At 39.4% G+C, this 12,830-nt stretch overlaps 1 protein-coding gene across 3 annotated transcripts in view; it reads right to left on the bottom strand.

Moving 5' to 3' along the window:
* Window positions 1-3,723: 3,723 nt before the first annotated feature.
* The window catches only part of RP2 (RP2 activator of ARL3 GTPase), a 41,022-nt gene continuing 31,915 nt past the window's right edge, over window positions 3,724-12,830 (bottom strand). Inside the window, exons 4-5 of one of the 3 annotated variants that reach the window (XM_051827050.3) lie at window positions 7,661-7,746; window positions 3,724-6,292 (exon numbers count right to left, since the gene is read on the bottom strand). In XM_051827050.3, coding sequence (XP_051683010.1) covers window positions 6,209-6,292; window positions 7,661-7,746 — 170 coding nt within the window. In that variant the 3' untranslated portion in view covers window positions 3,724-6,208. Of the gene's footprint in view, window positions 6,293-7,660; window positions 7,747-10,275; window positions 10,308-11,982; window positions 12,130-12,830 lie in introns of those variants that run through there. The other 2 variants (XM_089324408.1, XM_089324407.1) reach the window with 2 other exon arrangements.

Genomic DNA, 12,830 nt, shown 5'->3' with positions numbered 1-12,830 from the left:
CTTTCTCTCTGTCTCCCTAACTCTGTCAAAAAAAAACAAAACAAAACAAAAAAACAACACTTTCTAAATAAGAAATTACGTTTCATATGAAGACAGCAATATATTTACACTGAGGGAACAGGGGAACCATTTTTTTTAAAAATATTTATTTGATTTATTTGAAAGACAGAGTTACAGAGAGAGGTAGAGACAGAGAGAGAGGTCTTCCATCCGATGGTTCACTCCCCAAATGGCTGCAGCTGCGCCAATCCGAAGCCAGGAGCCAGGAGCTTCCTCCAGGTCTCCCATGTGGGTGCAGGGGCCCAAGGACTTGGGCCATCTTCTACTGCTTTCCCAGGCCACAGCAGAGAGCTGGATCGGAAAAGGAGCAGAACCGGCACCCACATGGGATGCCGGCGCTTCAGGCCAGGGCTTTAACCCACTGCGCCACAGCGCCGGCTCTGGGAACCATTTAAAGTAAATAAAGGTAGAATGTGAATTTAAGATTTTTGCTCTTCTTTCAAATCTTAAATTTATAACAAAGTCATCTTCCACCCAGAAGTTGGAGCAACACTCAACACTTCCCTGGATCATTCCGCACACGTTTTATCGATGATGCCCAAGCTCATCCCTGGACACTGGGAGGACGAAGACGTCAAGAGATAAAAGAGGCAGGACGACAGGTCTGAGAGGGATGGAGTGACTAGCTTTCACCACAGATCTGGAGTGGGGCCCAAGATTTTAACAAGTTCATAGGTGATACTGATGCTGTATCCACAGACTACACTTTGAATAGCAAGACGGGCATTGATCACCCAATGGAATAAAGTGTTACAGGTATGTGGAAATCATACGGTACTGTGTAAGCAGCAAGGTGGGAATGGGTCTTTTCTGTACTTGAGAGTGTTAGAAAAGGCTCTGTCAGGGCTGGCACTGTGGTGTAGCAGGTTAAGCTGCCACCTGCAGTGCAGGTAACCCATATGGGCATCAGTTCGAGTTCCCGGCTGCTCCACTTCTGATCCAGCTCCCTGCTAATGCGCCTGGGAAAGCAGAGGAAGATGGCCCAATTGTTTGGGCCCTCTGCACCCACATGGGAGACCTGGAAGAAGCTTCTGGCTCAGATCTGCGCAACTCTGGCCATTGTGGCCATTTGGGGAGTGAAGCAGCAGATGGAAGCGCTCGCTCTCGCTCGCTCTCCTTCTCTCTGCCTCTCCTTCCCTGTAACTCTTTCAAATATATAAATATTTAAAAAAAGAAAAGGCTTTCTGCAGGAGGAGACAGATGAGCTGAGTATTGTTCTCTTGGTGATCAAGTCCAAAGGTGTGTATTGTAGTTGAGATTATGGTTTAAGCAGACAGGGCCACTTAAACTTTCTGCCACTCCATTTTCTTTATTTGTAAAATTAGAGATTAAAAATGACTGTTTACAGTCATAAAACCAGATGATTCTGTGATAAATTGCAAAATCACTTAATATGAGGTGTTTAGAAAGTTCAAAAGTTGGGGTGGGGCAGGTGTTGTGGTTCAGCAGGTTAAGCCACCACTTGGGACACCTGTATCCCATATTGGAGTGCCTGGTTTGAGTCCCAACGACTCTGCTTCCAATCCAGCTCCCTCCTAAAGTGCCTGGGAAGCAGAAAAATGATGGCTCAAATGGGAGACTCTTCCATCTACTGGTTCACTTCCCAAATGCCTGCAACATCCAGGTTAGACCAGGCTGGAGCCTGGAGCTTGGAATGCCATCTGGGTCTCCCACATGGGTGGCAGGAACCTAAGTACTTGGGCCACTGTCTGCTGCCAGGCACATTAGCATGAAGTTGGATGGGAAGCACGGAGTGGCAGGGACTCAAACCAGTCACTCTGATATGGGATGCGGGAGTCCCAATCCCAAGTGGCAGCTTAACCCACTCACCACAACATCCAATTCCAGCACTGAAGTCTTAGCAGCCTGTTACACTTGTTTTTTCCTATTTGGTCGCCCACTTGTAACCAGATGTGTGGTTTCACAGCTGAGCTACTTTAAAGATCATCATTCTCACTTTGCTCAGCACAATGATACTTAACACTTATCAAGTACTTTTCATTTTCAAGGCACTTTACAACATCCGTTAATACTTGTCACACAATTTATAAGTTAACTTCCATTAGTCCAATTACAATTGGACCAGATTAAATTGACACCAGCCATCACCAGGAAAGCACCAAGACGCCAGAAAAGAAAGAAATGACAATTTCTGGACATCTTGAGGAAAGAGACGAAATACTATAAAGGCTTATTATATCCCCCCGCCCCCAACACTCTTCCAAAAGTGGAAAGCAACTCAATAGCAAATAATTCCATTTTTACAAAAAAGGTTTTATGCTGGTGTATTTGGTAGTAATTTAAAAATAAGGCCCATTTGTATAACCCTGAAAGTACATCACACAATTGTTTAAGCCATTTTTATTCATTTATTTGAGAGGCAGAGGTAGGAGAGGAGGAGACAAAAAGAGAGGAAGAGACACAGAGAGAGAAAGAGACAGAGAGCTCTTATCCATTGGGTCACTCCCCAGATGCCCACAACAGCTGGGAGTGGACCAGGCTGAAGTCAAGAGCCTGGAACTCAACCTGGGTCTCCCACATTGGTGACAGGGGGTATGCATGAGAAGGAAATTGGTATTGTGCACAGAGGAACTGGGACTCAAACCCAGCCCTGAGATACAGGATATGGCTGTCTCAACCAGTAGCTTAACCACTGCACTAAATGCCTACCCTACAACTAATTTTTTTTTTAAATATAGAAGAGAAAAATGCCTAACCTTTTTTTTGACAGGTAGAGTTAGAGAGAGAGAGACAGAGAGAATGGTCTTCCTCCCATTGGTTCACCCTCCAAATGGCTGCTACGGCTGGTGCGCTGCGCCGATCCAAAGCCAGGAGCCAGGTGCTTTTCCTGGTCTCCCATGGGGTGCAGGGCCCAAGCACTTGGGCCATCCTTCACTGCCCTCCTGGGCCACAGCAGAGAGCTGGCCTGGAAGAGGAGCAACCGGGACAGGATCTGGTGCCCCAACTGGGACTAGAATCCCGTGTGCCGGTGCTGCAGGAGGGGGATGAGCCAAGTGAGCTGTGGCACTGGCCAAAAATGCCTAATCTTAAACAAGTATTCAATCACAACAAAATGTGATTCATTTTAGCAAAGGAAGCATTATATTAGGAATTCATTATATCAAAATAGATTTTCTACTTCCTTTTCACTTCTCCAGAGTGCCCTTGTACATGTATGTGTATACACACACACGCACGGCATACAGTTCATTTCTTATCAATAGAAAACATTCATTAGACCATTGTACTATATTTTAAAAAGATTTGTTTGCTTGAACGGCAGAGTGACAGACAGCAAGAGAGGGAGAGATAGAGAGAGAGAGGTCTTCCATCTGCTCGTTTACTCCCCAGATGGCCACAACAGCCAGGGCTGGGCCAGGCTGAAGCCAGGAGCCAGAAACTCCATCTGGGTGACAGGAGTCCAGACTCTTGGGCCATAACCCACTGCCTTCCCAGGTGTATTAGCAGGACTCTGGGTCAGAAGCAGGGTACACAAGACTCAAACAGCATTCTGCTATGGAATGCAGGCATCACAAACAGCAGTTTAACCCTCTGCACAACTTAGGCCTATAGACCATGATGCTTTTAATATTTAAAAACTGTGCCAAATTTTGGCACATGTATGAGTAAATGTATGTTAAAGAAATGCTCTTCAAAAATTAGTTTTAAGCCATTTTCATTTTAACTTTTATTATAAATCATTTTATAAACATTAGATAAATTACATACAAAAGCTAAACATAAATATACAGAAATAAAATAAAAACAATACTACTAATGCAAGAGAAATAAGCTAATGTATAAACATATATGTATAACTTAATACTAATTTTTCATCACTAATAGTTCTTCATGATTCCAAAAGCTATTCAGAAATGAAATATAGTACATTCTGATTACTATCAAAGTTTAGAATTATAGGAAAAACTGTCATAGCACTATTTATTTTTCTTTTGAGAGAGAGAAGGGTCTTCTACCTGCTGTTTCACTTCTAAACACCTGCAACAGCTGGGGCTGGGCGGGAACTAACGCCAGGAACTGGGAACTCTATCCAGGTCTCCCTTGTGGGTGGCAGAGGCCCAATTAGTTGAGCCATCACTGCTGCTTCCCTGTGTGTGCATTAGCAGGAAGCTGGAGGCAGAAGCCAGAGCCAGGCACTCTGAACATGGAATGTAGGCATCATATCCAATATCTTTACCACTAGGCCAAATGCGCATCCCAGCACTACCTATTTTTTAAAATTTTTTCAAACATTCAGAAGGCAAATGACTGTGTTTCAAAACAAATTAAACTTGGGAAAGGCTCTTATCTAACTGAAGAGTATAAAAGTTTAGGCTTTGGTTAGCCACTAAATCTAGTGGAAAATTTTAAATTAAAATCTCCCTTATATTTGTTTTTGCCAAAATACCATAGATAAAACAAAATCAATTTATAGTTTTGTATAACATTGTATTTTATTTTTGAAAAACCCAAGTACTGTGATTATTTTAAATGTGTTTAATAATATAATATAATAATATAATCATGACAGGAAGGAATACTTAAATGAGCTTAACTAAGGGAAAAGTTAACGTCCTCTATTTGCAAGGACCATTTGTAAATTATGATCAAGTTTATATTAAACCTGTCACCGATTTTTATTTGTACCTTATGAAATCATGCTGATTTTGTAAGATAGAATGCTCTTATAAAAGAGTTGAAATGATTCAATGCTCATGGTTAGCAGGAGGCCAGGCACAGATTGGGTGCTCCATGTTATTAAAGTGGAAGGTCTTGCAATGGCTTCTTTCTGCACATCAACACACAATTCAATGCAGTAGTTATAAATTAACCTGAAAGTCTCCAAAACATTTGAAATATGAAAATGCGTTTTTAGTGACAATCAGAAAAGTCATGTTTACAAGTGGCTATTTTCAATCTTAGATTTATCAAAATAGAATTAAATTGCAAATTCCTTTTAAAAATAGGCCTCTGAAAGCTGCTATTTGGGTATGGGGAGGGCAGGTTCAGTTCTTTCTCACGAGAGCAACCTAACAGCACCTGCTGAACTTCTGTTAGATTACAACATAGTCCTTAGAATGGCTTCCTCTGAGGACTGAATCCGCACATCTGAGGACTACTTCTGAGACTGATTTTTAAACAAGGTGCTCTCGCCTGCTTCTTGGTAAGTTAGTATGATTAAGTGTATTTGGGAAACAATGCTTTAAAGCAACGAAAATAATTTTATCATATTTGAACATTACTTGAAATGAATGTTATATCTAATAAAAGTCACATGTATCAAGCTTTTTAATAACCTACATAACTTAATGCCCAAGTATTTCTTAACTAAATGTCACAAGGTTTTGTCCTAATTCTCTGGATAGCTCACAAGCACTGATAAAACAGCTGCTGGCGATTGAACTTCTATAATGTTAGTGTTGCATATGCCTTCTCTCACCAGGAAGCAAAAGAGTCATCTAGCAGTTGTATTAAAAAACAATGAGGAATTTATTAAAATAGTCCGACTACTTACAGAGTAGTCTTTAAATAGCTATACCAACATCAGTTAGTAGAGTTATTTGCAAAGGTTGTTATCAAACACCCATTTCCTTAAAAAATTAATATACAAAGTATTATATCAACTCCAGGTACAAAATCTCATTTGCCAAATAATGCAAGTGGGAAGCAATTATTTAACTGACTATATATATACATGGACAAAAGTACACAGTTTAACTGATCAACTAGTGACAAATCCCTCTGTCCCTCTGAATTAAAAAAAAGATAATATACGCATTGAATGAAATATACTTTCAAACAAATATCATGGAGCAATGAGGAAAGTTCAAATTATTAGAAATTTAACAGAACACTTAGGACTAAACTCATGAACGGTTAGCCACTTATATTTTCTAATTAGAGTATCATATGCAGAGGAAGACTGTAAGCTTACTGAAGTAGGTTCAAGTGATTAAAACTACTTTATTTAAAATGAATCACTTTTGTACCTCAAGTAAATGATGCAGAATTCAGCAATTTATTAAAAATACTCCAGCAATTTTAGCATTAGTACAAACCATTGCCAATACACAAAATTATGTTATCAAATTTTATATACTCAAGTTAGAAAGGGCTCCATCCCAAGTCTTTGGTTCCACATTGTACTTCACATGCCCATTTGTACATCAGCAAAATTGTAGAAGTTGTCTACATCTTCAGACGCTGTCTCTTTGCTTTCTGATACAAACATCTATTTTAAATATAAAAGAAACAAAAAATAAATGCTAGTGATCTCCAAATGCCAAAGCCCAAAGCCCACATTCTCCACAAAGTCACAAGCTTATTATTTAAAAAATGCAAGTACATCATTTATACTATTTAATCTGTAGATTTTTTTTAGAACCCATGCAATATGGTTTCAATGGCTACTATGTATTTAAGTTCTTTTCCAAGTATTTGTGATTTAGTTGAGGTGTTTGTTTTCCTAACACTTTAGCTCTGCTTTATTACATTTATAAGTTTACTGTTTAGTAGAATACACAATATTATGAAAGCTACTGAATAAGAAGGTTTATTTAAAGAACTCTTGCTTTTTCAAATAAACTCAGTAGGCTGAGAAGCAAAATCTGGGATTATCCTTTTCAAAGCTGCTAAAGATATATTACTAATTTTAAATAAACTATTTTCTAACATTGATAAAGCAGTATTCAACAGAATCCTTCAAAAGCAGCCTTTTCAAAGGTCAGCCAGTAATTAAAGACCTGAGTTGTATTATAGTTTTATCATAAACTAGCTGTATAATGCTGGCAATTCAATAACCTCTCTTGGCTCAGTTTCCATAACTGATGATGACAAAGTTGGATTATATAATCTCTGAACAATTCAACTCTGAAAACTTCAAATCATATAACCATTTCACCTCTCAGCTTCCTTCTCTATTTAATCTGATATTTCCCCTCTCCCTCGGTACTACTGTGATGATAAAATGAGACCAAAGACTAAGTACCTTAAATTTTACAAATTCAAGGAAACTTAAGCCAAATAAGAGAACAAAACAAAAAATTCCTCTCAGATATTTAAAAAGTCAATTATATATTGATTCATTTAATCTTCTTTTATATGATTCATTTTTAAGTTAGTAAGTCTAAAATTCTTAGATACAGCAACCTCGTCAACATGTTTACAAAATGTTCACATGTAATAAACCCAAGTGCAATTTCTGATGAGGCATTACTAAAGCAAATAAAAAATGAACCCTGGTCAGTCAGCAGGATTGTCTAAAGAATACAATTTTATAAATAAAATAGTTTTCAACATATTACCAGTTTAATAAATGTCTTAAAGAGACATTTGATAATTTTTCTTGAGAAAATATACTACCGAAGGACTTTATTAAGTAGATTCTTATTCTGTGTTCTTTTTAGCAATTAAAGTTTTAGTTTGGCAAGGAAAAAGCAAAGCTTAGTTCTCAATTTTTACCATAGGTACTAAAAATCAAGATCTGCTATTTTTTTTTTAAATCTCAAGCAACACCAGGGGATAAAAGTACTAACTGATTATAAAGAAAAGGAGATGAAATAAAAAGACATATTGAAATATACTCAATAAAATCTTGTACCTTGGTCCCACTGAAGATCTCATCTACAATAAGTTGACATTGTTCTACAGCACCATCTCCGTTAAACTCCAAAGCAATAACAGGACCTATAAGCAAACCCAAGAAGTGTTTTCTTAGCATGAATACAAATATATGCTAAAATTAATCTACCCTGAAGAATCTCCAGCATCTTCTTTGGGGGTGAGAAAAAAGAGGGAAGTAGACAGATGGGACACATCACCTCAGCTGCTTCTTCCTACTCTCATCATAAAACAAATTAACATAGACTCTCATCCCACGATGAGTAACTTCAGTGCTATTATAGGACTAGTGTCACATTTTTAAAGTGTTGTAAATAGTCTGGCTTTTCTTGTTTTAATTCCTCTATAAAAACCACAGAAACTCTACTCATTCAGCAGTACAAAGAATAGTTGATAAAATAGCAAATAAGATCAAAAGCAATCCAAGTCAACATAAGTAGGTTGTGCCAGGCAGCCAGGCTTGCGTCCAAGTCTCCTACTTACCAGCCAAGTTCTGGGCCACCAATAATGGAGCTAAGCCAAATAGGAATTGAGGCCAGGCACCAAAAGTAACAGCCATCTGAAAGCATTTTCCTGGAGTGTATTTTACAGCTACATTCTAGAAACAAAGACTAGGTTTTTGTTTTTGGTCCGCTGGACAGAATATTTGTACTTTTTTTAAAATTGAGACTCCTTTTCCATACATTAATCTAATAGTTTCAAAAGTACCTGTACTTTAAATTTTGGAATAAAGAGTCATGATTTAATCTTTGGTCAGCTTGGATTGAAGTGTAGCATTGGCACTAGTGTTATCAAATTGTTGGCAAGTATGGTCGTAAGTTAGCCAAGCAAAATATGTCCTTTAATTCAATCAATATTTATTCAGCTACCCCTATATTCCTAACAGATTTGCTTTTTCCCTCCAGTAATAGATAAGTCCTGATTTCTAGAGAACTACACATTTTTTGAAAACATACAGAAACACATTAAACAACTGCAAAGCATAGAGTACTGAAATACTAATACAATACTAAGGTGAATGAATATGAAATTGAATGTATTTATGTGCCACAAGACAAGGTATGAGGATGAGAAAGGAAAGATCACATTACACTGAGCACCAAAGTAGCCGGAGTCTTGTTATTAAATACAGACAACAGATACAGAAAAGGCAGGGTATTTAACTGTCAACCATACACTGAGATATAGAGAATGAGTTAAAGTATGAGTTTTTCAAAATTACACTGTACAGATCAGGACAGGTACTGAGTAAAGAAAAGAGGGTAAGCAGGTACATTTTCTTTTTCCTAACAAGGTTCTATGGAGGAGGCAGGTAATAAGAGGGTTAACAAACAAGAGATGAGTGAGTTGCAGGGGGTGCACAATTCTAAATGGAGGCTGACAGGAAAAGGTTCTTAGATTAGATTGCCTATCCCAACCCATGGATCTGTTTTAGATCATTTGATGTAAAAAAAAAATACTGAGGAAAAAAAATGTTTACATATAGAAGAGAGGGTACAAGTGGAAGTGATAGAAGTGAAACTTCTCTGAGCGTACCTTCTCAAGTAATTTTGACATGGATCCCATCTAATTGCCTCAAAAATTCAAAATGGACTATTGAAAAGAAAAGCAAGGGGCTGGTACCATGGCGCAGTAAGTTAATCCTCCACCTGCAGCGCCAGCATCCCATATGGGCGCCAGTTCTAGTCCCGGCTGCTCCTTTTCTGATCCAGCTCTCTGCTATAGCCTGGGAAAGCAGAAGATGGCCCAACCCCTTGGACCCCTGCACTCGTGTGGGAGACCCAGAAGAAGCTCCTGGCTCTTGACTTCTGGCTTTGGATTGGCGCAGCTCTGGGCTGTTGTGCCCATTTGGGGAGTGAACCAATGGAAGGAAGACCTTTCTGTCTGTCTCTTCCTCTCACTGTAACTCTCTCAAATAAAGAAATTAAAAAGAAAAGCAAAAACAGTCTGCATAAATGGAAAACAAATGGAAACAAATACGTTTAAGTGTGTATCAAGTTACTGACATGACCACACAGAGAAATGAATTGATCCAATCACCAATATGAGGCAAATTTTGCCTGTATACATTCTGTGGGATATAGTCCAATGACAGGAAGACAGAAAGAAATCTTAAACCTTCAGTCAATAATCTCACTTTTACTAGTGAACTTTGCTATTATTCTGAAACCATTACATGCATATTATATAATAAGTGAATTGATATCATTAAGGAGCCAAATTTTCAGAATAACAGAAAAGTATACATAAAAAGTTTAAGTAAAAGCCTTATGTTGGCTATGAGTTGGTAATTGTTTAAGGTTGGGAAGTAGGCATAGGGGCTCCTTATACTAGTCTACTTTTTATTTAACATTTTCCATTAAAATAAAAGATCTAATTGATAAGGTTAGAAAGATCTTAGAGAAGGACTTCCTATACATTTTTTTAAAAAGATTTATTTATTTATTTGAAAGGCAGAGTTGGAGCAGGGGAGATATCTCTTCCATCTGCTGGTTCACTCCCCAAATGGCTGCAATAGCCAGGGCTGAGCCAGGCTGAAGCCAGGAGCCTGGAACACTATCCAGGTCTTCCATGTGGGTGGCAATTGGGCCATCTTCTGCTGCTTTCCCAGGCGCATTAGCAGAGAGCTGAAATGGAAGTAGAACAGCCGAGACTTGAACTGGAGCTCATATGGGCTGCTGGTGTCCCAGGCAGTGACTTAACCCATTGCACCATGATGCTGGCCCCTCTCCTGTACATTTTTTAAAAATTAAACATAGCTAACTTTATAAAAGAAAGGCCTATACTCTTAAACTTTCATTTAGAAACATCAGTGTGAACTCATGATCTCTTTTCCTGTTTAAAAATATAGTTTCTCTGTCCACTGAAAAACATCTAAAAGAAGTAACAATCTAGTAATACATGCAAAGCACCTAACATGTTTTCCTAAATATGATTTCTCACTAAAAATAACTGAATTGTCTTAAGACAAATGGATGGTCAAGAAATGGATTAAGACTGACCTAGAACTTTGTTCAGCCAAAAAGCAATAAAGCTCTCAAAGGCCAATGGAGTTCTATCAAAAGAATATAGAAGCCAGCCTGAGGGGCTCCCAATGGCCAAAGATGAGACATAAGATCAAAAGGAATAATGACTAATTTGTTAAAACTGAATGTATGAAAAGTCATGAGTTCATAATGATACTTAGATAAAAGGAGATATATAAAACTCACTGGAGAGGCTGGGTGTTTGGCATAGGGGTTAAGACGCTGCTTGGGACAACCACATCCCATATCAGACTGCCTGGGTTCAAGTCACAGCTCCTGTTTCCATTCCAGCTTCCTGCTAAAGCACACTCCATATTTGGATCCCATCCACTTGGCGGGAAACCTGGATTGAGTTCCTCTCCTGGCTTTGGCTTGGCCCAGCCATAGCTACTGTGGGCATCTGATGAGTAAACCAGCAGATGGGAGATCTGTTTATCTGTCTCTCTGCCTTCAAATAAATAAAACAAAAACATTTAAGATTTATTTATTTATTTGAAAGGCAGAGTTACAGACAGAGAGGGAGAGAGAGAGAGAGGTCTTCCATCTGCTAGTTCATTCCCCAAATGGCCACAATGGCTGGAGCTGAGTCAATCCGGAGCCAGCTTACTCTGGGTCTCCCACTTGGATGCAGGGACCCAAGCACTTGGGCCATCCTCTGCTGCTTTCCTAGGCCACAAGCAGAGAGCTGGATCTAAAGAGAAGCAGCCAGAACATGAACTGGTGCCCATATGGGATGCTGGTGCCACAGGTGGAAGCTTAACCTACTACACACAGTGCCGGCCCCACAAGAAAAAATAAACTCTCTGGATACCCTGGAGGTTGCCGAGATACCAATTAAATACTCTGAAAATCAATGCTTACTTTTCTCTTTATTTTTTCTGATATGAAGCATATTCAAGTAAACCTAACAGGCCTATTGTACAAGAAAAGTTGTTAACATTCATTAGTAAATGCAGAGGCACTGACAGTGTTTCAAAATAATAATTTTGCAACTCATTAAAATAATTGGTTCAAGTAACAATAATCAATGGCTTTAGTATTCCATGGGGGAAAACTGACAGGAAACTCTACAGTAAGTCATTACCAAAAGGATGCATGAATCAATCGCTAAAAGTACAACAAACACAGAGAGAGAAGGAGAGGCAGAGGGAGAGAGAGGCCTTCCATTGCTGCTTCACTCCCTAAATGGCCACAATGGCTGGAGTGCATCGATCCAAAGCCAGGAGCCAGGAGCTTCTCCTGGGTCTCCCACGCGGGTGCAGGGGCCCGAGGACTTGGGCCATCTTCTACTGCTTTCCCAGGCCATAGCAGAGAGCTGGATCGGAAGTGGAGCAGCCAGGACTTGAATCAACGCCCATATGGAATGCTGGCACTGCAGGTGGCGGCTTTACCTGCTACACCACAATACTGGCCCCAGGTGAAGCTTTAGAGAGAGTGAGTGAGTGAGAGCATATCAATCGATTGATCTCCCCACCCACTGGTTCACTCCCCAAATGCCTACAATAGCTGGGGCTGGCCCAGGCCAAAGCCAGGACCTTGGAACTCAACCTGGGTCTCCCACATGGGTGGCAGGGACCTCAGTAGTTGAGCAATCACTGCTTCATCCCAGGGTGCACAAGAGCAGGAAGCTGGAATGGGAGAGACTGCTGGGACTTGAACCCAGGCACTCTAATATGGGATGTGGGCATCCCACGTGGCTTTTTTTTTTTTTAAAAGAAAGCTTTTATTTAATGATTACAAATTTAACTGGTACAGCTTTAGGAATATAGCGGTTCTTTCCCCCTATACCCGCCCTCCCACCCCCACTCCTGTCTCACCTCCTACTCCCTCTCTCCCATCCCATTCTTCATTGAGATTCATTTTTCATTAACTTTATATAAAGAAAAGCAACTCTATACTAAGTAGAGATTTCAAAAATTTGCACCCACATGCACAAAGTATAAAGTACTGTTTGAAAACAGGTTTTACAGTTAATTCTCATAGTACAACTCATTAAAGACAGAGGTCCTACATGAGGAGTAAGTGCACACTGACTCCTGTTATTATTTTTTTTGAAGATTTACCCGTTTATTTATTTGAAAGGCAGAGTCACAGAGAGCAGAAGCAGAGAGAGAGAAAGAAAGA

The sequence above is a fragment of the Oryctolagus cuniculus genome, chromosome X (assembly GCF_051225735.1).
Source record: "Oryctolagus cuniculus isolate XC-2025 breed Fujian yellow rabbit chromosome X, ASM5122573v1, whole genome shotgun sequence".
Lineage (NCBI taxonomy): Eukaryota > Metazoa > Chordata > Mammalia > Lagomorpha > Leporidae > Oryctolagus > Oryctolagus cuniculus.
The sequence above is the reverse complement of the archived record's forward strand: the minus strand, read 5'-3'. Positions and strand labels throughout refer to the sequence as shown.